Consider the following 26,204-nt stretch of genomic DNA (forward strand, 5'->3'; position numbering starts at 1 on the left):
AACAGTAAACAGAACTAAAAATACATCTTAAAGGAAACAGGTCTCTCTGTCTTTTATAGGGATGTTTGTGATATCTCCTGACTTCACTGTTGTTGTTTTTGTTGTTATTATTATTACCGGCTGAATAGTTTGACAGTCTTTCCACCCTCTAAGCTGTCTTTTTTATTGCTAGAAGGGTCCTAAGCCCCTCGGGGACAAGTTGCTGTAGAGATGCTGGGTGTGAAAATGACTTTGTTTGCCCCTGTTCCTGGTCCTTCACCCTCACCCAGCCCTGTGTGCCTGCTCCCCCGACCTGAACAGGGCTGCGGGAGCCTCCATCAGAGGTGATTAATGTATTATTGCCACCAACGATAAGATAGATCATGCTTATGAGTCATACTGGCCTGTAATATCTGCAAGCCAGAGGAAAGAAAACTGCATTAATTCATATTCATTAAAATAAATTAACAGACTAGAGCCCTTCAGTCCTTTGCATCCTTCTCCCCAAGCTCTGGCAGCAGGAGCCAGCAGCAGCGAAATGGCAGGAGCTGCCCAAGACAAGTGAACAAACAAACCAGCTGCCTCTGGCTCAGCCGAGCTGGCCTTCAATTTGCTTTCCAAGGGAAAAAACCCTCAGTGTGTCCAAGGAGCTGCTATAGCCCACGGACTGCTAGCTTTGGCACATACACATGGTTTGTGTGCATGTGTATACATATACATATTTTATATATTTGCTTGAGGACTCCATCTTATGTGACAAACCAGGACATTTAAACTGAAAAAGGGTAGATTTAGATTAGATGTTAGTGAGAAATTACTCACCATGAAAGTGGTGAGGCGCTGGAACAGGCTGCCCAGAGAAGCGGTGGCTGCCCCATCCCTGGAAGTGTTCAAGACCAGGTTGGATGGGACTTGGAGCAACCTGGTCTAGTGGAAGGTGTCCCTGCCCAAGGCAGAGGGGTTGGAACTAGATGATCTTTAAGGTCCCTTCCAACTCAAACCATTCTGTGATTCTGTGATTGCTGCTCAATGGCCCACCAGCTGCCCAGTGCCTCCCCTACCAGAAAAGGAGGAGCACAGGGATATATGCCCTGCTGTTTACACAGTAGTTTTACTTGCCTTTAAGCCAGGACCACCTCTAAGAAAAGCATTGCTGCCTGTGTCACTCCCCATCACGTCCCTCTCCTTGTGCTACACTGGTGCTGGAGTCCAGGCATGCGCCCAATGATGCAGAGCAGGAAACCTGATCCTGCTGAAAACCTGGTCACTTTTTCTTTCTCTTTTTTAGCCTGGGATGTTATTTCATTTCATTTATAAGTCTAAATACTTTGTGCAATGACAGCACTATTTGCAGAATAAGAGATGCTGACACATTGGGGGAAGCTGGAAAATCTGCACATCGCAGCCCATCAGCAGCCTGTAAAGCACTCAAAAGCGTGGTGCAGGGGGTTATTCATGTTGAGATGTGGATGGGGGCTTCTTGCTGCCTGTTCTCACTGAACTACAATGGAGCGGTTCTTCAGACAGGTACCATGATATGAACACCAATATTTAATACATTTCTGTCATCTGGAGAATTGTGGTTTTTAATGGGTGTGGCTACTTAATATATTTTGATTCTTTTCGAGATTTCTGACCTGTCAGAATCATTCACCGCCTGCTCTCTCCTGCTGTCTTTCCCAAAGCTGGAGAGGGTATATGCTGCTGTGGCAGTTGCACAGTTTTCATGCTGACCCCTTACTGATGGGAAACTGAGGCACAGGGTGCCATGGTGGCCATGGCAAAGTCCCACATGTGGGAGGTGTGTCTACCAGCCCGTGCACCCTCTGGGGAAACATCTTGCTCCTCTGTGAGCCTTCCTGCCCCCCAGCATGGAGCCTGGAGTGGGGAAAGGCTCTGCCCCAGAGAGCCAGAGATGGTTCGCAATGCTTCTGTGCAGCAGCAGGACTGTCATTTCTCTAATTGCTCACAGGAATCAGCTGCCTGGGAAGGAGGGGGAATCTTGTTTTCACAGGACCTTCGGCATAACCTAGTCAAAAAACAGTGAGGAGCAGAGCGCATGTGTCCAACTCGGCCTGATGTCAAGACTACCATGGATCATTTGAACTGGTTCCCTGTGTCACCTGAGCTAAAGCACAAAAATGTTTCCTTTCAGTACAAACTGATGTGTGAAAGAAAAAAAACGGCGGCAGCTAGACAGAAAGGGTTTAAAACAAAACACATTAAAAGATCTTATGTAATATTTAAATGTAAAATCTATTAGTATGTCCTATTGCGTTATAGTGTGTAAGTGATAGTCACAGCACATTAGTAATGTAAATTATCAAGATGCATATATACACACAGAGATATTTTATAATAGGCACAAATAATAATATAACATGATGTACCACCTGATGTAACCCGTATTTTTGGTACAACAAAAGATAAGACTAAAATCCACAAAGATAAAATTCCGTGGAATTTCTTTGCATTATAAAACTATACATATTTATCTCTCTCTATATATAAGGACAAACATTAAATAAGAAATGACACAGTTTCTTCCCAGTGGCAGTTCAGCATCTCGGTCACCCTCACGCAGGTGAGACACAGAGAAGCACCCAAGGTGTCAGGACCTGAACCTGATTCCTGTGGGTGCCTCGGCATTTCTGTGCTCTAGGCTAATTTAAAAGGAATCTTCCAGATTTATATATCTCCCTGACTGCCAGCAGCTGTCTGGTACCCTCCGTGTTTCACTGTGGGTATATTTAAGTGCAACATGTATTTTTTCAAAACTTTCTATCCATCACCCATAATGTATAGCTGAAGTGTTTGCCTCCAGTACATTTACATGGTAATCAAATCATTAGCCTGCGGGAGGCATAACACATTAATGACTTTAGAAACGTTGGTTAAACTCCAGTCCTGATCAAAGGGACCAAAATTTATTGTCATTCCTCTAATAGCCGTGTGGTAACCAAAATGAAATCAATTTGATGAAGATAATTAGGTTCCCATCTCCATCACCACATCACCACACGCTTAGTACAATTAGGTGGAATGAGCTTCCCCTGCTAGCAATATGATACTGTCAGCATGGACTGAAATACTTCAACAGCACCAGCCAGGAAACACCGAAACAACTATTTTTAAAATTAGAAACTGCTGGTTCATCAGAATCTCAATATTCCCAGGAGTCTTGATACCACACACATAGGTCCTGGGCAGAGCTCAACAACAGACACTAGCAGAGGTCTCACCTAGAGTGGAGTGACATTGACCTTACCTGGACTGTTGGACACACACAGTCAGGTCCTTGACCTCCCTCGGGAGCCTCCTCCTGTTCCTGTGGAGCAGGAGATGGTGCCCACCCCTGGGACACTGCTGGTCCCTCCCTGCCCAGCTGCAATCAGCCATTACAGTGCATGGGGTTGGTGGCTTTTGGGCATCCCTGCTTGCTTTGTCCCAGCTGGATGCACGAGGTTGCTGAGAAGACCTGAGGTTAATGGCAGGAAGATGTGCCAGGGGAGGTTGAGGTTGGACATTAGGAAAAGGTTCTTCACCCAGAGGGTGCTGGAGCACTGGAACAGGCTCCTCAGGGAGGTGTCACAGTCCCGAACCTGACAGTGTTCAAGAAGCAATTAGACAATATCCTCAGACATATGGCGTGAATTTTGGGGTCGTCCTATGTAGGGACATGAGTTGGGTCCCTTCCAACTCAGGATGTTCTATGAAGCTCCGGAGGGAGGTTTGGGGGCAGGAAGGTGGCTGCTCCCAACAGGGATGAGGCTGAGGACCTGGATCTTCTCCAGGCGCTATCTTCTCCCACCTGCTGCCATGTTTGCAGATTCTACACCGTGCATCTCCATATGCTGAGCCCTCAGCACAATTATTTTTCTCACTGAGAGGCCTTTGTATCAGCTTGGTGCTGAGCAGGAAAAGCAAATTAAATCTTTGCAGAATAAGAAAACCTTCTTCCAGCTCTGAACTGACTGGGCTCAGCATTCCTTTTTGCATCAGCTTCATAGGCAGAATATATTAGTGCCTATGCTAATCAAATAATGGGGAAACTGATTTGTTAATGTATTCATTAACAAGCGGTCAAACTGCATTTCCAGTTTTCTAAAATATGAAATATTCCATTTGTGAATATTCAGCTGATACACGTTCAATTCATTCTGAATGTTTGAAAACTTCAACAATTGCATGGATTTTAGCAGAAATGACCCATATCTTTTCCATGCAGACCTTCAGCTACACAATAACTGTTGCCAGCACTTTGAAACCAAGGTAAAGATTAAGTGACTTAGGAACCTAAGACTAATTTTTGGTCAAAGCTTTTGAAAACTGCTTTCAAAGTTTCATTCTCCATCTTTTAATAAAAAAGATATTTTGTTCCTGACATTATCCAGCCACTTGGAAATAAAAGTCTTTGTATTTGCTTAGATTTTAAAACCAGACACAGTGTCCATATCCCAAAACCCAACTTTCCAAAAGAAAATTATTTATTACAAGATTTCTATGCAATTTCTCTCTTCAAATTTTCAGAAAGACCCTTTACAGAGTTGTAGTCCCATGTGGGGTGGGACATTTGACACAGGTTTTTCCAGCAACATCCATTGAAGTCATAGTGAGAAGGATTTTAGAGATGCAGGAAAGAGAAGCCCAGAGAAGCTATTTGTCTAAAATTAAAGCTGGTTTATGTCCTTTTCTCTTCCAGCTGCATCCCCTTTTGTGGCAGTCAGAGTCCTCCTTAGGCACATTTTGAACAAATGTAACCTGTGTCTCAATGTGTGAAATTTCCTGCAGAGCAGGCCTGGCTTCTGCAGAGAGATTTTAATGTCAACCTGGTGGAAACAGATGGGAGAGGAAGACAGGGATAAAGGAAAACAGCAGTACCAGGGCAGACAGGGCAGTGATCCACACCAATCCCACTCGGTGACAGTGGTGGAAATGGGCCCTACATCTCCTCACCTGCAGGCTGGGACTGCAGGCAGAAGATCATATTGCTCCTTGTAGAACTGAACCTCCTAGATTTCTCTCCTGTCCTCACAATGGACTATGTATTGCTCTTCTCATGATGCATATAATGAACAAATGAATGTAATAAAAATCCATCTAAAGCTATGAAATACAAAGACATCATATCTGGCTCAGGAAGGTCCTGGTGTTGGAGGTTGGGACTGTATTCTTGAGAAATATCACTGCCTGCTTGTCCTGTTCTTACACACTTCTCTGAGGGCATCCATTGTCCATTGTCAAAAACAGTGGGGTAACTGGAAAGGTGTTGGCCCAATAAAGCCGTTCCGTAATGTTTTTACATTCATTTTATGGATCAGGACTAAAGCAGGTATCCCCTTGGGCTCATCCTGGCTTGTTTCATGGTTCTCCTCATATTTTATTAGGCCTTGCTAGACCTTGAGGCAGTTGCTTTGAGGTTTTTTTTCAGGTGGAGCTACTGGTCTGTGGTGCAAGCAGAAAATAACTTCAACCAGAAGCTGAAGAGCACAGTTTATGTGCAAGGTGCTATGCATACCCACTGTAAGTACATTCACGAATCAAGGCTATAAAACAATTAGGCCCCAAAAAGGTGATCAAAATCTCAAAGAAGAAACTACATTAATTATTTTTGTACTTAATCACAGTCTCTGGTATTCTCAGAGGAAATACTGTGATGAATATGCAGAGAAAATGATCAAATTCCTGTGTAATGAGCCCTGTGTTAATTGCCCCACTGTCCATTGAAACACAAAAGGTACTAATGAAGCACGCAGCCTCATCATCCCCAGACTGACTTTCGTTAGGCTTCTGTCTAAAAGTTATGTACCCAGGAGAAACCATGGGATACAGGGAACTCCAGTAAAGGGACCTGGAAGTGAAATGTCCTTCACCGGGACCTGATCCAAAACAGGCCGTATCAGCTAAATTAAACTCTTAGCACACAGTCAGCCAGCAGCCATAAGTATGAGAACTCTGGGAGAGTTTTTGCTGGCTGTCAGACTGTGGGTTTTAGGAGATATCTGTCCTACTGAGTAAATTAGCTGTAACGTGGACATGCATCCCCCTTTGTGAAGCTCACCAGAGTTTCCACAGGCAGAGACCAAGGCGGGTGAGGAGCAGGTGCCTTCAGAGCAGAGGCTGGGCAGCAGAGCAGTTCTGGCAATGCTGAGCATTTGCTGTTTATTCACCATGCAGGCAGGGGAAGGGGGGCATCTGGAGTTTCTCTGAACCTGCATGAAGGTTCCTTTGATCATCTGAACTGAAGCTCACTCTGACTGAGATTTCCTTAATAAACCAATTGTTATTTTGATGCAGCACTTCTGTTTCTCCAGCCAAATGCCCCAAAGCACACAACAAAGCCTTTGTACTTTTCCCATGTCACAAATTCAAGCTGCAGTGAGAACTCACGGTGGGAAGGAGGATGTGGAAGGTAGATGTGGCCATCCCGTGCATACACCAGGTCATGGGATGGATGTAACACCCATTCCCTCAAACCACACTGAACTGGAACCAGGTCTGGAGGAGCTGTTAGTTGGCAACAGGCAGTAACAGTCCTTCTGCCTTCCTCTATAGCACCTTGAGGATCCTAGATGAAAAGGTAATTCAAGTGCAAAGTATTTTTAAAGTATTTAAGGCACATCAGACCGACTCACAGAACTCATTTCAAACAAATGAACAACCTTTGAAAACATTTTATGGACATTATTTCCTCTCCAGCTGAACTTCATCTCTTGAATTTAGTCTTATGTTATGGTCTGATTATTCTCAGAAAGAATTAAATTGCAGGAGGGAAGAAATGAAGGTATTCCCTGGAAATCCTTTCATTTTATTAAAGCCTCTGTTATTCGTTGTGTTGTGTTTGTCCAAACCACTTGTTAAGATTTCATTACCCCAATTTAAAACAGCAGTACTATGTCTAAATGTGGTTATGACTGAAAATGAAGGTACTGTGCAATATTCCCGGAGAGAGTAGAGCACACTGCTTTTCTGGCTAAGCTTCAAGAAAAGTTATAGAAAACATACGTTCATCCATCAAATATCACACCACAAAATAGTGCTAATGTGCTAAAACAGAATTTACAGCCCCAAAACATTAGTGAATCAGATAGAAGTTACCCTTTTTAAGCGTGCAATGACCAAAACTAATCAGTACAGAATTGTTTAAACACTATTGATCATTAAGAGCAGAGAGTGAGCCTAGTCCTCTACAAGATTACTTAGCAGCAGTAACTTCTCAAAATAAAGGGCTTGTAAAGTGTTTAGTAAGAAATCAGTCTGGGCAGAGCTGTGGTGGCCTCGCACCAGCTCCTGGATAACACACGTGGGAACAACACACCATGAACTTCATCATGGTCTAGCTGTGTGCTCTAAGAGGGTCTTATGCCATCATTGTTATCACTGTGTGAGATCCTGCACATGAAGTTTTGGAACTCAAAAATTGGCAAAAGAACATTTTAGAGAAAAGTTTTTTAAAGCCTCATTAATTTGACTATAGCAGATGTCCAGTCTGAAATAAAAAGATTGCTGCACTTTTATCAAAATATACTAGATACCCATGCTTGATCTCTGCAGGCCAAGGTTTATATTTCTTCAATAATCACATGCTTCAAGACAAACATTTAACTTTGATTTGACACACACGTACACAAAGTTAAACTACTGCTCGGGATGATGCATATTTCAGTGTCATTATTGATCTCCAGCGACTACATGTTCTTAGTATCAATCAAATGCAAAATTCATTACTGCAATTCTACTGTGCCCATGCAGTTCCTCAAGTTTTATTCCCATTCCACATAATTACTGAACTTGTTATCATTCTTTCTCTGTAGGAATGTATCATCTGTATCAGCCACTTACTAGAACTGTATATATAATTATTCCAGTTATTTGAAATATATTGAAAATGTGTGCCAGCACAAAGGTAACAACTATGAAATTCTGAACAATATACAATATCCAGAGCACAGTCAAGTGTTTCATTCCCACCTAGTGACTTAAATCTGCATATGTCTACATTTTGTTATAGCTTTTGTTATTGAAATTAGCTGGAGCCTGGGTTTGGTTTCAATAGGAAATGTTCAAATCCCAAATCACTTGAATTCAGCACTGTCCTTCTACAATAGTTTTGGCCCCAAATCAGGAAGTCAACCTTGCTTAACATGTAATTTAATTGATGTTTGAATGCTGGTCAATAAAATTGAATAGTTGATGGATTCCTGGTGATAAAATCATGGGATTTAGACAAAACTAAGAAATAAAACTTTTGCGGAGCAATGGGGGCCACAAGGGAAGGTGACCCCTGAGCTAGAGCTGAAGTTGAGGATGGCAGGCAGTGGTCCCACTGACAAGGGCATAGCCAAACCCCTCCTGAGCAAGGTGAGTCAAGCAGCTCTAGTGATGGAAACCAGGGACAGCCACAGCACAGCAGTTGCTGGTCAAGTCCATGGTGACGAGACTGGTCCATGGTCAAAGCAGGAAGACAAGTCAGCTAAGGACAAAAGGTGAGAGACTGAGCTTAATGCAAATACTAACCCCAAAACTGCATCACTATTAGATCAGCTACTCATAGCTTCATTTCGCACAGCTCTTTCTATCAACTTAGCCCTTTTCAGAGAACTTCACCGAAGGTTACCTCTGCATCACACCTGAGGTGTTCCTGAGCAGCCACACCCTGGGGGTGCAGGAAGAGTTGCCCACCTATTACACAGCCACTGGATGGGCTCCGGTGGTCATGAACACTGTGTCTGCAAATACAGCTGAGGGGTGGAAGAGCTACACCCACTCTTAGTTACAATAGAGTAATGTTCAGAAATGAGCATTTAGGGATGGTCATCCAATGGAGGATGTGCACCACATGCCTTTGGCCACCCTCCCAGGACCCTCCAGAACACTCTGACTCCCATCACGCCACACCAAGTGCCAAGTTGGGCAGTTTCAAATAGCATCATCCATATGAAACGAAAGGCCAAAACATCACTCACCTTCAGTGCGAAGTGTTACCCATCCTCTCATCTCTTCCTGAAGCCAGGCAGGGGAACAGGTTGGTCCTGCCCAGCACAGGCATTTCCAGCACAGACAGGCCTTGTTGCCATTTGAACCCTCATCTGCGCGGTGTCCAGGAGCAGAACCTTCATCCTGGAGGGCAGCAAAGGCTCATAGACCACCGCTGGGAACCAGCCAGGGGCCCGCCCATTGGACTTTAAAAGCGTGACCTTCTGAGGGCTCGCAAGCTATTTACAAGCAACTGCTTATGATCTACTAGCTTATATGTTTATCTTTCCAGGAGCTTTGAATGATTTGCTAGTTAGAAGAACACAAAATAGGCCTAATGACTGTATTCCAAGTTTTCTAAGGCATTTCTGAGGTCTGTAATCTATAAAGAATATACAATAGCTACGTTAATAGCATAGAGTGGCTGACACTTAGCCTAAGTTAAGACAAACACAGAGCCAGCTCACAGAGAAGAAAATAAGTATGAAGGGTGGAAAAATGAGATCATTATAGGTAGATATTTTGCTTTTTTAACCACCTCCCTTATCATAAGAAAATCACAATATCTTCCCCATTTTGCTGAACATATCTGTTATAATGGAAAGATATGCAAAAATAGAAGAAGCTTTTGAATTTAACTTTGTGATTTTGTACAAGTTTCATAAAGCCCTCTTGGTTACTCACTGGGAAAAACATGTCAACTTAAAAGTTTGCATACACACCGATGGGGTGTTGTGGGAACTTATCTCCCATAACACTTGCCTTCCAAGAGCCACACGTTCGGTATAAGCTGGGTGTAAGTACCTATTGCCATCATGCCCCCTCCTTTTTGGAGGTGGCTGGAGGGAGGCGAGATGAGCTCTCTGCTAACACAGCACCAACACAACCCCTCTCCAGAATGTGCCATCAGCCCAGGCAAGGTCCCAGGTCCCCAGTGCCAGCCCAGAGACACCCAGACACTGGGGACGGATGGGGGCAGGCAGCGAGTGCCCAGCAGAAAGGCACAGGCAGCAACGTTGGCTATTCCCCTGATTAGTCCATTGATTATAATTACAATTTAAAGCAGGGATCGAAGCGAGCTGCAGGCACGGCAGCGAGCGCGGCGGTGGGACTGCTGGTTACGCTCAGCTGCTGCTCCTCTTGCTGCTGGCTGAATGTTTAGGAATTTATCCTATTTAGGGAATTACAGAGCAAGAACTTGGCAGAGTAGACAGCATGAGACAAAATTGGTCCATAAGTTTACAGGGCAAGGTTTAATGAACTCTTAGAGTCCACGGAGGGTACCAGTGCCTTAGGTGCTAAAAATGTTTGGTTATTGCTCCATCAGTTCTCAGTTAGAGTTTATAGACGTCTTGGCCAACCAAAACAAGCTTTTTGAGGATTTTTTTGTTGTTGTTATAATTCAGGAGAAGGTTTTTTTATTGGGAGATTGATTGGATACCAAAGGCAGTATTGGAAATATTACTCTATCTGTATTAAAGAAATCTTCTCATAAACTGCCTGCTGCTTTCCACCTACACATTGCTTTTACAAGTACAGTTTGGACTATCCGTATATATCTAAGTGTCAGTGTCAGATTATTTCCTTCTGAAGGGAAAAATAACAAATTTTTGGCTGGATTGAAATATGTTTTGGTTGACTTTGCAAACTTATTTCACTTGGGGATCTTTTTGGCTTTAGTTACATTGAAAAACCTCATGTCACTTCAAAGTAACACAACTGTTGGGGGGTAGAAGTTACTTGATGGCTTTACAAACTATGTCAGTCAGCCATAACCACAACATTTGGGTTTGGGTGGCAAATTATTTCTGAAAGAAATATTACCTAAAAAAACAGTAAAGACAAAGACTTCATGCTGTCCTTGAAATAGCACCTAAATTAGTAACAACAAATTCCTTGGAGCTGCTTTCACCTGTGGGCTTGAGCCAGCAGCTTCCTACCCAACAATTAAACAAAAATCTGAAAAACCGAAGTCAGGTGTTGCTGTGTACTTTGTGTAACCCATGCTCAAGCAGAAAGCCATGCGTGAGCTCTTTCACCTCTTTGCATGTTTAGAACTGCAAAGGTTCCTGAGATAAAGTGCTTAGTCCAAGCCTGTGCCAGCCACAGAGGCTCATCAGAGATATCAGAGTCACCAGCTCTCGAAGCAGCTGTGGGGCTGTCCCCAGCTGTCCCCAGGTGCCTACCCAAGCACACAAGGCCTTCCTGGGAGAGGGATCTCATGTCACTGTGTTATTAGCATATACAGACAGTATTTCTTCTAATGAGGCTCTTCCCATGTAAATTAGGGTGGGTTTAGCCAACTGCTTTTTGCCTAGGTCCCAAAAGACAGGGGTACATGGCCCTGTTTGACCCCTCCTCAGGTTTGCAGCACAGCCCCAAGCAACACAGTGTGTGTTCCAGACTGATGTGAGCTTGATGCAAGCGAGGACCAAGCCTCCTGCCACATGAAAATCTCATTTTAGTGACTCTGAGGAGAGAGCTGTGTTCCTGATCTCTAAGAAACTAAAGGGTGTAGGAGAGCTGGATTAAACACATTGTCTGCTTAACTGAAACGCTTTAATATCTTTAAATATTTAAAAACCAAGCTTAGATATTTATTTTTTATGAGCTACCAGGTTTCCACTCTGCTCTCCATGCTCAGTAAGCATCAGTTCCCTCACAACTGGGTTGTTCTAGGCCAGGGAGTCACCTCAGCACCTCATTTCATCAGCCCATGGTCCCATCACCACCTCGTCCCACCACCTCCCTGTCCCACCAGCAGCTCTGGAGGTCCAGCACCAAGCAAGCACCAGTTCAAAGCCCCTGTCCTGTGGACACAGAGAGCAGGGGACACCCTGGGCTTGATGGCTTTCCACGGGGTTTTTGGCAGAGCCATCCATTGCATGGTGTAAAATTACAGTCAATTAATCAATAGGTGCCATTAATATTTCTGGTAGGAGGCAGTTGTATATCTGTACTAGCTGGCTGCTTGTATCTACTGCTGGACAAACTTCTAGGGGATATTTTATCCTCCAGGAAGATCCATATTTGGGCATTTGATGTGCAAAATCCCACCTGGAGTAGCACATTAAGCTGGAAAACATCTAATCCCACAGACCTACATAGTGTAAATCCAGCTCTGAATAGCAACAGAATCTAAAGTATATTTAATTAAAATTATATAAAAATGAGATATGCAATTATTAAAAAGCAAAACTCTGCTTATATTATTACCTTTTTCTAACTATTGTGGAAGAAAGGCTCATGCAAGAGGACCAGGTGAGGCAGGGGAAGAGAGGCTCTTTTCTTCCCATCAGCACATCTAAAATGCTACATTCGTAGTTGTTTTACAATATTTTGTTGATAGCATTTTTCAAAGCAAAATACCACCACTGCCCTGACAGACCAATTATATTCCCTTACAATGTCCCACAGGCACATGAATTATGAACCACCAGAGTTTTGCTTAACTCCTCAGACAAACTGAACATACGGAATTTTGTTTTTCCCAGACTGCGTATCTCGGCGTGCCCTCTGCTGGCATTTATTTCTAATGACACATCTCAAATCTCCCTCGCTTGAAATACCTGGGGCCAGCAGCTCTGCTCATCTGGGGAGAGTTTCTGTCAAATGCACACGATGTGAAATTTCTGGAAAAAGAAGGGAAAAAAAAAAGGCAGGTGTGTTAGCAACAGAGCAGAATTTTGGTAGAGCTGTGAGATGAGGGCACATCTTGTGTGGATGCTGAAATTGCCCTCCCAAGCATGCCCACCCAAGGGCTCGTCAATGAGCCTTTCACAGGGGTAGAAGGGATGGTTTGGTGACTGCCACACGCTGACAAACACCATCGTCTTGCACGAATCTATCAGATACCTGTTCTCCTGCCACAGCCAGAACATTTCTTTCACTCTTCTCTGAAGTTTTTACATAGCTTGGTGCTGATTTGCCCTTTGAAAAGAAGTTAAATTGAAAAAAATGAAAGAAAATACCAAAAATTAAGAATTTGGCCTTGCATATTATTTATTAAATTATGCTGCTGTAGTGGCGGTGCCAGAGATTTCCTCATTTAATGTCTTTTAAGTGTATGTAGATTTCTGAAGAACTGCTTGTTTTTAAAGCAGAGATCTTTGCACTGAAAGGACAGGGAGCACAGAGGCAGGAAACTGCCATCTTTTCCCTGCAGAGCCCTTCCCAATGAAGAAGAAAAGTCTGGTTTTCTTCCTAAATAAGAAAAAGGATCTGCCTCTGCTCTCAGATACCTCATAAAAGCTGATGTTGCTGATGGAGCTACCTCAGTATAAAATCAGTGTCACAGAGAGGAGATGGGCTCTCTTACGAGGGAAAATGATGCAGTCCTATAGCAGCGCTTTTGGCACACAGCACATTTTCTGTGTAAAACCCTTGGACAAGAGTTACTCCCAACACATCTCTGAAGGGGCAGCCACTCAGCAAGCACACGACACTGTCCCGGAGCCTGCAGCTTTCTGATGGCCAGAGCTTGCCTGCGAGTCTGGTGATTCTCTGCTATCTCATGGACCCCAGAAACAAAGGACAAGCCCCATCACTTCAAATCCCCCTGGCCCGGGTACTCAGATCCCCTGGCAAGGGGCAAGGAGCTTCCTTCCACAGCATTTGAGTGCTAAAAGTCCCATGCTCTCATTCATCTTCTAACTGCCCCTCCACAGGTCCCCAGAGAAGGATCCCAACCAAGTTTTCACACCCCATCACCACTGGTCCTACCTCCTCAAAGCAGGTCTGACCCACATTTGCACCAATTGCTGGAGGTCACCCCAGGACCGATCCCTTTCTTTGCTGCACCACGGGAAACACAGGAACCCACGGCCCTGCTGCCCAGAGATGCAGAGCCTGTACTGGTGGCCCCAGCTCATCAGCCACTGTCCAAACAATAAGGGGTTGTCTCTGCCCAAGACCTTATGATGTAGAAGAAAAATCTAAAAGCCCGAGGGAACAGAAGCAGGAGGTAAACACAGTCAGCAACTGCTGTCCTTGGGGTGAGCGTTACGCGATGCTGCCTCTGACCCCAGTCAGGGGAACCACCTACCCACTGCACTTGCAGAGAAATCCCTCTGTGATACGAAATATTTTGTGAAACTACCTTTGTGGGTAGTTTCTTCAAGTCAAAAATTGCACATTTGATGGAACCACAGGACCAAAAATCGAAGCCTTGGTAGAGCTCCACTGAGCTCAGCTGGACTTGCACGAGAGTTTGACTCCCAGGATCAAGGTCTGCATCTGCATTTTGACATTGTTTATTCCCAGCAAGAGCTCTGTAACTTGTTGGCAACACTGCCGGTGTTTAGAGGTCATTTGTTCTGCTGCATCTGGAGAAGAGGAGATAACTTTAAATACTTGTAATCAGCTTATTAACAAAGTGGATCAGAAGTTAGATACCATTTCTCCTATGATTTTATACTTGTAAACTTCAGGAAAACAGGTTAGAGGAAAAATCAAAAGGATATTAACTAAAGATCAAGATCAAATTAAGCCGGATTAAAATAGCTCTACATGTTATCAAGTATAACACAAGGCTTTGTTGCAAGGTGGAGTGGACATCCAGATAAATTAATCTTTGGCCTTCGGTAGGGGAAAATAAATACAAAGGGTATTGACAGAGCAGCTTGGTTGCAGCATCACAGAAGCTGCTTAGGAAAAAGGCTGACGTGGGCTCGTTCACGTGTTTGGCTTCACCTTTCTCTGTCCCTTCAAGTCACTTTGAGTCAGGAAGACACTGAAAAGAGAAAAAAAAGATCCTTTTTTCGGTGATGGCGAGAGAAGAGTGGAAGGGACATCTCAGTGGTTGTGGCTTTCTAGTGGGAGAGCAGAAATATGTTTAGAAGAGTTCTAGGTGGTTCAAGGTGAAAAACCTCAAATGAGCAGATTAGGCTGTTGTAAACATATAATTGCTGAAGGCTCATTGAGGCCAACAGCACTGCATGAAGGGATGGGCTTTGGAAGAACCAGAGTACGTTTGGATAAGAGTCCAACAAATAAAATGTATAACATTAAACATAGTGTTTCTAGAGCACTCAGGGCAACGTGCAGCAGTACTGCAAACACAGTTAATCTCCTGCTGGGGAGCCTCATCCCCAGTAAGATTATTAGAATGGATGCTCACCCTTTTGGCAAAGCCTCTTGTAATCACTAATGGAAAGCATGGTCTCTTTGGTAAGGAGAATATTATGCCAATCTTTCTTAAATTTCAGTTATAAAAATACTTTCTAGGAGTTTGGGGAAGTAGGTCTTTTTTTTTTAAGACTTAACCTGATTTCTCCACCTGTGAAAACACCAGTCAGGATCTGCCTGAACTGAGACTCGCCCCCGCAGCCCCAGCTGAGCTCCTCAAACACGCGAGTCTCACTGCGCTCAATCACACCAGCCCTGCAAAGGAAAACCGGCAAAACCACCCGGCCTGTCCCACAGCCTGTCCCTCCTCCTCTCTCACAGGTGCTGCCTTTATTCAGTATTTTTATCTTCCAACTCCTTTGCTCACCTCAGTGACTCAAGCCCATCGCCTTCACACCCTCTCACCCCTCCTGTGCTTTTCATGCCAGGGCCAACATGTCCCTCCTTGGGGTCCCCGTCCCCTGTGCAGCCACCAGCCCCGGGGGACACGGGCCATGGTTCTCCTGCAGCACTGCAGGGCCACATTGTCAGTCTTCTGCTGGGCAATCTCGTTTGCAAACACCAGCTGAGCTTGTATACTGATGGCTCACAAACCCATCTCTCTCCAGACCTTTTTCTTCTGCCCCGTTCTGGCTGTCCCAGTCTTTCCCAGCAGATCAACTCACCTGATGCTGAAGTAGAGCAAAGCTGCTTCTCCCCAAGCTCTGCCCGGCTCCTAGCCCTCACCTTGAGTTCAGAGTCATCTCTGGGTTCTTCCGTTCAGGCCTTACATTTCTAGGGTTTTTCGTTTGGGTTTCTTGGGTGTTTGGTTTTTATGTTTTCATTTTGTTGTTGGTGCTGCTTTTGGTTTGGTTTTAGTTTTATACCACCCATGAAGGCTGAACCTTTCCCTGTTCAGCCAAACTAAAATCGCAGCCATACCAACTGGGGGGGATTTTATTCTTTTTATATATACATATATGTGTAATATCTATCTTCAGCTAAACCTACAGTTTCGTTTGCTATGGAAAACTCATGCTATGACTTCTGCATAGGCAAAAATATTTTTGCAAGAGGAGAAATGAGTATCTGAAAGAATGTTCTTACTCACTATCAGTAAGTACTGACATCTGGAACTGATGCAGTGTAGCTTCAGTTTTCAATAGTAAACTCCAAGTAGTTTAGGAAGGAAAATAATCTCTCTGGTTTCCTTCTATTTCAGCAAACCATGCACCTCTGTCCAAGAACTTTTCAGTACATTAATTCAGCAACGACACAAAATATATTCAAAAATAGGGTAGAGTTTCCAAAAACAGGCACCTAAAATGCAGTTTCTAGATGCACATTTAGGCGCACAAATCTGATGTTCCAAAGTACTACCCAGGCGCCAGAGTGCGCGGAAGCTCCAGGAGCCCAGCACTTCCGCAGGCCGCACCGCTCAACAGCAGCAGCCAACTCTTTGACAGCCTTCTGGCCGAGACGCTTTTCACAAGCTTCATAAAACATGAAAGGCCAAACCAACACATCCCGTAATTATCCACACTGAAAAACAACCTTAATTAATAATGATACCATCGCTACTCCCTCTACCCTTAAACCGCCGCTGAAAAGTTTTCCATTTCCTTCATTTCTCTCCCTTTTCCCCTAATATTTAATCCTGTATTTCAAGGTTTTATCGAACTATCAACCTGTTTTCAGTGGGGTTTGTTGTGTACAGTGTCAGATTTTAGTCTTGTTGTTAGAATTAGTCACCTTACTATAAGCTCAGTACCTGCAGCCTCAGAGGACACACACTGTTCCAGCAAAATACTCGGTTCAGCTTTGTGTCTGTACAAGGCTGATCTTGGTGACATAGCAAGGATTTAGATAAGGTTTAAAAAACTAACACGAAAATGAAAATCAGATTTCTGCCTTTATCTAAATTAAGCACTTAGAGGAAAAAAAACATTCATTAAAAGTATTAAAAGCTAAATGTACATATGTTTACAGTATTAAACTGGTAAGATTAACCAGTTATTTGTTCTCCTTTCCATCAGGTAATGGTTTTGATGAAGGCACAAAATGTCACCTTTGCATAAGAGTGATCCTGTCTGTATTCTCTGGAACATATTTTGACCAAAAGTTATTGAGGCCAACTGAAGTCAGAAGTTTGATCGCTGAAGCCAAAACTGATCTTTTGACTTAGTTGGATTTATGAGGGAGGGCGGCGAATTTTGACATCTCAACAAAGAGAAAATTTGAAGGAAAGGCCAGTTTCACCTTTCCCAGAACTAAAGACCCTACTGAAAATACAGCAGTATCTCCCTGATGGCACTTCCACATTCGGACACCTCTATTTTGACTTAGCTAAAGAGGTTCCCTACTCAATTCAGACTAAATTGAAATAAGCAGAATTAAGGCAAGTGTTCAGAGTATTTTGCTCTGAAGTCAAGCTCAAGCTAAAAATGCTGAACTTTTCTTTGCAATCTGGCCACATAAAGGGACCACGTAAATCAGCATCTCCTTCTTCCAAATCAATTGCTCACTCGAGAGATTTCCAGTCCAGGCACAACTCCCACTAAGCCACATGCACCGCTGTCATACCTTGAGTTTGTAGGATGCCTCTTATTTGTATTCAACATTTGTAATCCTCTCCTAAGATTACAAATCCTAGGGGTGAATGCATCAGCCACCTGAGTGATCTCAGCACCATTACACCACTTGAAATAGAGGAGTGAATATACACATTTGAAATGTGGTCTATATAGGCAAACAAGTTTTTCCCCAAACAGAGAGTATTGAAACCAACAGCCTATTATTTAAAGAAAAAATACAAAGGAGATGTTGAACTCCCAGCAGGTTCCACACTGGGCTCTGGACACAAGCACATCCCGGTATCGGCATTTCCCAGCAAGCTCTGTCCCTGCCCTGGTCCCTTCTCCTCATCAAGTCAGGGTTATCCACTAGATCCTGGTTTCCCAGTACGGTTTATCCCCAACTGACAAACAACTTCCACCTTTGGGACATCCACCTACTCCTAACCAACACACACTCTTGTTCTACGTGTTTCCCTAAGCTGCCCCATTTTTATTACAGGTTTTCATTCCTCTTCATTATCCTTCATGTTCCTTATCCAAACACTTTTATCTTAAATTCGCCTCTCATGTGATCTTATATTTCCTCTTCTGAAATCGTATCTCCAACGCTGGGCTGCTATTCCTGCTCACACCACAGATTCCTTACCCTTAGTCTGCATCCCTTCTCCAAACTCTTCTAGCACTGGAAATCACTGTCTGCTCCTTTCTGATGTCTCAAGTCACCTACGGCATCACTGCAACTCTAGTTTCTCTTATCAGTTAAAGTGCACGGACTTGATTCAGCCTTCAGCAACCCCAGACCATTAACGCACGAAGCCTTCAGGAAACATTATTAAAAATTTGTATCCGATCAACTGAAAAAAGAAAAGTTATGAAGATGACAAAAAGCACATTCACGTTAAAGTCAGCTCCAAACATCACACCTCTGCTCCCAGCACAGGGCTGCTGGGTGCTCTCATGTCACAGAGCTGCATACAAGGGTTTCTGTTCCTTGGCGTTGTGCTCCGAAATAGAGACAGAACTAAATTAGTTCAAGCCTGGGGAGACAGGAAAGACGACAAATACAAGTGGGAGAGGGAAACCACACAGATTTAGCATTAACCTCTGAAGCAGATACCAAGCATGGCAAGTTTTGGTGGAAGCAGGTGGAACTGCGCAGCTGTCAGCAGGGGGAAATGGGACCTCAATTAGCATCAGGCATTGCAATTAATTAGCGGTGCGATAATTCCGCTGTGGAGCACGCACCAGCCCAGCTGAAAGAGTTTCCATTTTCAAAACAGTTCAGGCCAGAATTTTTTTGTTTTACTTTTAGGTCCCCTGTACTGTACGCACCATCACGGACGCTTCGCACCATTTCCATTTAGCAAAAAGCCTGAATGATGGAATTTTATATGGAGCACTGAGCTGCCCTTCAGAACCTCCCCAAAATTATACCAGCTGCTAATCCAGGCACTTGGGTTAGACGCTGCACACGCTCAGCAGCATCACCACTGCAATGGCAGCTCCTGGTACTGGTGAATGGTCTTGCTGGGAGGACACCGACCAGCAGCATCCACGGCACATCCGCAACAAACACCACTTATCCCACTTATCACCAGTACCTTGTGACTGGGATTTACAGTCCGAATTAAATGCGATTTCCTCTGTAAGCTCCTGCAAATTACTTATGTTCTGAAAACTATGACCTGTGGGAGTTAGAAAAGGTAACAACACTACTTAAAAATAAAATATCACAAGGCTGAATGATTTTTCAGTGACATTCTTTGGTCCCAACGGAACATTAAATAAAATTTTGACACCAGTGTAAAGAGGAGACCGTGAAGCATGACAGAGTGGTTCTCCTGCAGCTCATCTTCAGGTTGGAACACAGACATCCTACCGAAGCCACTTATTTGTGCACACTACTTACTCACAGGTTTAAAAAATAATAATAATTTAGGCTTCAACACTTACTCATCTTCAAGTCCTCTCCCCTCAAAAATAAACAGAAATAAGCTCTGTAAAGGGTGTATAACTTAGGTCATTAGAAGATTTACCGAGGTTACAAGCACCACAAGTTTAAATCAGTTGCAAAAAGTCGTGACTTGATTTAACTACAAAGCAGAGTTTGGTGTTCTGTCTCAATCCAGCCCTCACGTCAGTTATGCCACCTTGTAACTTTGGTCTTTTATTTCTAGTCCATAACACCATGGACACCAATTAATAATAGTATTCCAGAGCACAGGCTCTTGAGGATTCGAAATGAGGCAAGAAAGGATCCTGGAACGCACCGGAGGATACTCGGGGATGTATAAAGCAACGTCCTGTGCTCAGGTATCGGCCTGGCAGCGCTCTGCGTGGCACCCGAAACCTGCAGGCACCGGGGTTGATTGATTTCAACATTGCAAAGCGTTATGTTTTGAATAATATGGGTGCCACAAGCAAACCACCTTTATTTTAACCTGGCAGCGTGACTGATGGCACTACACAAGTCCTGCTTCCAGGGACAGACTTGGTTTTCTTCCAGAACTGTGGCCATCGCTGCCTTGGAAATGAACTTTTTGGGTAGAAAAGGGTGGAAAGTGAATAGGAAGATCCTTTGACTACTAACAAATTGAAATTCTAAGATTAACAGCAACCTTAATGTAATACGGAAGAACAGCAACTTGCAAAACAAAATGTTGAATGTTTTAATGCATTTTGAATCATAATGAAGAACAACACTGTACATCTAAAAACAAATTAGCAGAATAATAAAAAGTGGTTCCACATAACTTATAAATTCTTTTTTTTTTTTTTCCAAAAAGGTGGTTTTCACAGATTTAGGCAACAAATAAGATGTTTCATTCCAGATCTTCCTGATTGTAAAATATACACAAATTTTGTGAAAACTGATGTGCATTGCTTGAGAGAAAGACAGAAAAAGCTTGATTTTGCCCAGTGATGAGTTTTCTGTGAAATTCTGCACAATACTGACACTCTAACTGCAACTCTCCTCCATTTTATGAAATGCTGGACATTGTTCAGGGCTGAAAAACACTCTTTAGAACGTTCAAAGCCACAAAATGTTTTCCACGTACTCAGTCACTGCAGCATTATTCACTAGCACTGCGCACGGGTGATTCTGCTCCAAGGGGAACGGCAGCCTCGGCTTAACCTTTGGTACAGTATAGAAAATTAAAGTAAGTGATAGTTCAGTGTTTAGCTGATGAAGTGTTCGCCTGCTCCTAAGAACATGGCTCTAGCACCTTATTTGGTTGATTCTTTCCAAAGTGAAAGTGTGTGATCATCCCACTCCCAGTGCCAGAGGACAGTCCCTCTGGTGATATAAAAAGTTGGCAGCAATGATGATTAAACTGCATAGAGTCCAGTGGTCCTGTGTTCCAGATGTATTGGAGAAGCTTAAACAGACTATTTAGTTTTTAGCAAGACCAAAACCAGTGACCATCTCCCAAACCTCAGGTAATAGAAGGACACTCATTGCTCAAGACAGCGCATGCAGGTCCTGCTGCAGAAACGGCTTCTGCTGGCTGGAGAGACGTTTTCTCTCCTTTTGGTGTTTTTTTTTTAAATGGCATCAACCTGTACCAAGTTCTCTCCATCGCCAACTAAAAGAGAAAGTGAGTATTTTTTTCTTAAAGAATAAAAACCTGCAACCTAACATCAAATGGCTTTACTCGAGAGCTAAAAACTCAGGAAAAAGAAAAAAAAAGTGAAAATAAACTTGAACACCATCCTTTAACCCTTGTTATCAGCAGAATTAAAAATCTGAAGGTCCTTTCTTCAACCTCACTAGTTTTGGGATTTTAAGATTACTTCGGTATAATTCTCTATGTAACTTGTATCTAAAAAATTTACAAAAACAAACCAAAGAAAAAAGGACCACCAGAAAAAAAACAAGGTATTGAGCTGCTGCAATAACCTGTACTATAAAGACAGTGCATACACTCTCCATTAAATACCTTGAGCTCCCTCAGTGTTACGCTCCAAAACCATTTCTAGGACCCCAGTTTCCCTATAATTACTCAGCGATATGCTCACCACCCCACTGCATCGCACTCCAATGCCACTTCACGTCAGTTCACAGGAGAATCAGTTCACACACCTGCCCTATGTCATCACACACAGTGCTGCAGAGGGCAGCAGCACAGCTACAGCTTCACATCATCACGAGATTAAAAGTTCCTAATACTTATTTTATGCCAACCTGCCACAAATGATTCCCGTTGCGCACCCCTGGCCTACCCTCACCCTGCACTTATGCTGTGATATGTCAGACAGCTCAGGGCAGCATCTCCCAACAGCTAAAGAGGCATCTGTCTGAAGCAGCATCTCATTCTCTAGATGTCCGCTGCCACCTGCATTTACCTGTACGGTCAGCAGCTGTGGTGTGACACCCCACTGCCAGCGCAAAAAAGGTGAAACCCAGTGAGGAGCAAAACCGGAGTAAGATAATTTGGGAGGAAGAAGGGAGACGTGTGTTAATCATCCCCTTTTGGAGCAGAGCAGGGACTGCAGCAGCCCTCGCCACAGCTGAGAACAGAAAGGTGACAGATGATGTTTACTTATCGTATTGCTCCATTAGCTTTAAGTGTTAATTATCTTAAGGATCACATTTAGCATGATTGTCTCTCCTCTCATGTCAGAGATCACATAACACTTCAGCCAGAGACCAAAAGTGCTTTTTTTTTCTAGGCTACAGCAAGATTCAATGCATCTTGACCAACATTTGTTTTTGAGGTAGTACTCATTTACTTTGTATTGCTGGCTCAAAATAAAAATATGGGAAGTGAACACAATTAAAAGTATGTCCACTGTAGGTACATATACATAGATATATTTAAAAAAACAAAAATGAAACAATGCTATTTCCTTTCTGAGCAGATCACCAAAAAGATCCAATCCTTCTTACCAAGATCAGCTCACATTCACTGGTAAAGTCAAACTTTCATAAATGGTTTATAACAATAGCTATAAACTAAAGTGCTTCAAAATTTGCTTGACTAGATTTCAGTGATTACAATCATAATATTCTGGATTTTTGCTAGTATGAAATGCCATGAGATTTTAGAATTACTTTGTATAAGAAGGGCAGAATGAATATTTTTCTTTTTCAAAAGAAAAAGTACAAAAAGCATTCCAAATAAACCTGGCAGTCGATACTCACTACAAGTTGCTTGTGTTTTCCTTCTCGAACCTACTATTTCTCCAGTAACTGGAATAAAAAATGGAGTTGAAGTTGCACTATGCCGCAGCACTAAAAAAAGTATTCCAAATCAGATGCAACCAGGAAAATGCTTACAACCATACAACTAGTGAAATTCACACTTCATTTCAAAGTTTTAGCCCTGCAGATTCTTTTTAACACAAGGCAGATATGTAGAGTCATGGAAAAATGTAACAGACTGCTATACGCTCTCTACATGAATTACAGAAGTTTCACATTTGTCACAAACGTAATGCCCTACTGTGTATCTATTAAATGCTAAATAACTTACGAACATTTATGTGCTCTATACAACAGTGAACATATTGACCAGTGGATGCCAAAATAGAAAAGTTCATACACCAGACGAACTAATTTAAAAAAAAAAAATCACATTGTCTGTACAATTCATGCAAACTGCGCACAATGTGGTAACAAGAACAATATTTGCTAAAGTCTCCACTTGAGGAAGAGCTTTTACAGCGGCAGCAGACCAGTTTTCGGAAAGTCTGTGCAAGTGTCGAAGTCCATGGCAACAGAAAATGCAAAAATTCTTCCAGCATTTCATTTCTCTTGTAGCAAAGCAGGGATGTTGATGTTCCAGCCAATCGCTTGACGATCGAATCCACATGTGAAGAGGTTACAGATGGGATGGTCCTCACACCAGGCGGTGCAGCACACCATCCTCCTGTGGCCCTGCGACACGTCACGGGACAACAGCTGTTACTGACGGGATCTTTTGGAAGCCTTTATGTCTGGGGTGTCAAACTCTTTTTCGCCAGGGTCCGCATCAGCCTCACAGTTGCCTTCAAAGGGCCGAATGTCATTTTAGGACTGGATAAACGTAACTACTGATACATTCACACAGTCCTAAAATGTCATTTGGCTCTTTGAAGGCAACCGCGAGGCTGACGCGGCCCCCATGAAAATGAGTTGGACACCCCTGTTCTATGTTAACAACTCAGTGCGACTCAAAAGGCAAACCTGCCAATGCTCTCACTAGTTTTCACAAATGGTACTTGGAATCCTAAAGGTCATTGGTACTTTCATCTGCAATGTAAAATCTTTATAATGATGAAGCTCCTTAATATCAACACCAGGTCCATGATGACAGAAGCAAACAAACAGGGGCATCAAAACTTTTGAGTTTTCCAAAGTATGTTTGCTATTTAATTGCATTTTATCTATAAAAGCAAATCAAATTTTGATTTTAACATTCTTATTTATAAAAGCAATCTTAAAATATGAAACTACTCGCTGGCAACTACTTTGTTACAAACCTGCAAGATTAAGTATCCATCACGTTCACAAATCAGAAAGGATAATACTACATAGCAGGAATGTCACACTGAGGAAAAGCAATGCCTTATCTATCAGTCAAGTCCAATAGTTTAAAAAAATGGACAATTCTGACTAACATTTAAGTTAAAAAAAAAAAAAGCCATGATTTCAGCAGTGTCAGTCTGAATGGAAATCTTAATAAAAAAGAGCCAAACAATACACTACAAAAACTCTAAACTAGAAAATGACTAAAAAATACTAAATGAGTCTTAAAAACCCTTCCTAAATTATTTCAAGAGTCGCTGAATCCACCCAAAAAAGCCCACTGAGGTGACATAATCCAATTAATTTCACTTAGTCTAATTTGCTCCATCAGTGATGGTTGCCATGCCAAATAGCACCACAAATGCACAAAACTTGATGGCTGCAGCAAGGATGGTTTAGTACTTGGTACCAAATACCAAGAATTTATGTGCATAAGCATGGAAGAAAAAATATAACATTTATCAGCCAATCACACATAAGCTTGCAAAACTGACCCCACTTTCATGTTTCTTTATATAACAAATTAAATACTGTGTAATTGAAAAAAAAAAGCATTAAACCTCAGTGAGTCACTTTTCTGACATGATTCTCATCAAGATAATGAAACACATTTAAAATTATGATGAAATCCAGTTGGAATATCATTTCTAATTCCAAATAAAAATTCTAAAATTGTTACTTATTTGCATGTTGGCCATTTTCAATAACAATAGCATATTTGTATTGACAATTGCCTTTCAGCATTTGTTCAGCTGGTAAGCTAGAGAGACCAAATGCTAGTTTTAATCTTGTATGAAAGAAGAACAGACAGACTTGAAGGCTATAAATATTGTTACCTGTCTATTACTGCGAGGGAGGCGGGCTAATCGCACTCCTGACATGTCAAATAATCGGACCTGCCGGTTGTCATGAGGAAGGGCGATGATTCTTTGGCCAACACATACGTTAATCCTGGACAGAAGAGACAGAAGTAGGTTATGAACAAAACAGTGAGCCTGGAAAATAGAACTTGACAGTACAAGTGTAAGCTCACTAGAAGCAATAGAGCTGATTTTTTTCCTGATTAGAATTCACAAGTGAAAAAAGAAAGATATTAAATCATTAAGATGTTTTCTATTGCAGACGACACTCAAACGGCCTTAACATCTACATCCCATAGAAAAAAATTCTCATAAAAGTAATAGAATGGATTTAGTGAAAATTAATGTTGAATACACCCGCATTTGATAAAACCGTTTCAGACCTTTTCCAAAATCTCAATCTCAAATTTGATTTTAGGTACTAAAATTAAATGTACATTCAGTGAATTAATATAATCGACTATTTCAGTCTGAAGGGACCTACAACAATCACCTGTCCAACTCTCTGACCGCTTCAGGGCTGACCACAAGTTAAAACGTTATTAAGTGCATTGTGCAAATGCCTCTTAAACATCAACAGGCTTGAGGCATCAACCACCTCTCTGGGAAGCCTGTGCCAGTGTCTGAACACACGATCAGTAAAGAAATGCTGCCTAATGTCCAATCTGAACCTTCCCTGGAGCAGCTTTAAACCATTCCCATGTGTGAAAAACAACTAATCAAGAAAAATGGTAACTGAGAGATCTGCTTACCTGTTGACTGCAGAATCTGTGCGGATGGTTGCAATAGGAGACCTCATGTTTTTCAAATCCCAAACTTTCACGGTACGGTCATCGCTACCAGAAACAACATTGTCTCCCACAGTGAAAACTGCAGATGTCACAGTGCTAAACAATCAGGAGCAAAAAGAAAGACATCAAGCTCTAAAATTCTTTATTAAACTAGTTGCTGATTTAAAGTTCTATTTTCTGTTCCTGTGTTTCCTTTAAAACATATAACTTTGCCTTTCTTTTTTAAACTGAAGCAAACTGAAATAGTGAAAGTCTTAAGTGGGTGTTTTAGAATAAAAAAACATTTTTACAAGAAGTTGTGTCACTGAAGGTACAAGGGGTTTGCCTGGCCCAAGCGCTAAGGAAACAAGCCCAGCAGTGGAGTCACTGGCATTTGTCACAGCACAGACACTGAGGAAATCCAAAA

General features: G+C 42.5%; 1 protein-coding gene across 3 annotated transcripts in view; it reads right to left on the reverse strand.

Moving 5' to 3' along the window:
- Positions 1-20,291: 20,291 nt before the first annotated feature.
- Positions 20,292-26,204, reverse strand: part of WDR37 (WD repeat domain 37) — a 47,901-nt gene continuing 41,988 nt past the window's right edge. For all 3 annotated transcript variants that reach the window (XM_082046217.1, XM_082046218.1, XM_082046219.1), the window contains exons 12-14: positions 25,760-25,894; positions 24,984-25,098; positions 20,292-23,517 (exon numbers count right to left, since the gene is read on the reverse strand). In XM_082046217.1, coding sequence (XP_081902343.1) covers positions 23,386-23,517; positions 24,984-25,098; positions 25,760-25,894 — 382 coding nt within the window. In that variant the 3' untranslated portion in view covers positions 20,292-23,385. The remainder of the gene's footprint in view (positions 23,518-24,983; positions 25,099-25,759; positions 25,895-26,204) is intronic.

The sequence above is a fragment of the Streptopelia decaocto genome (assembly GCF_964273445.1).
Source record: "Streptopelia decaocto genome assembly, chromosome: 2".
Classification (NCBI taxonomy): domain Eukaryota; kingdom Metazoa; phylum Chordata; class Aves; order Columbiformes; family Columbidae; genus Streptopelia; species Streptopelia decaocto.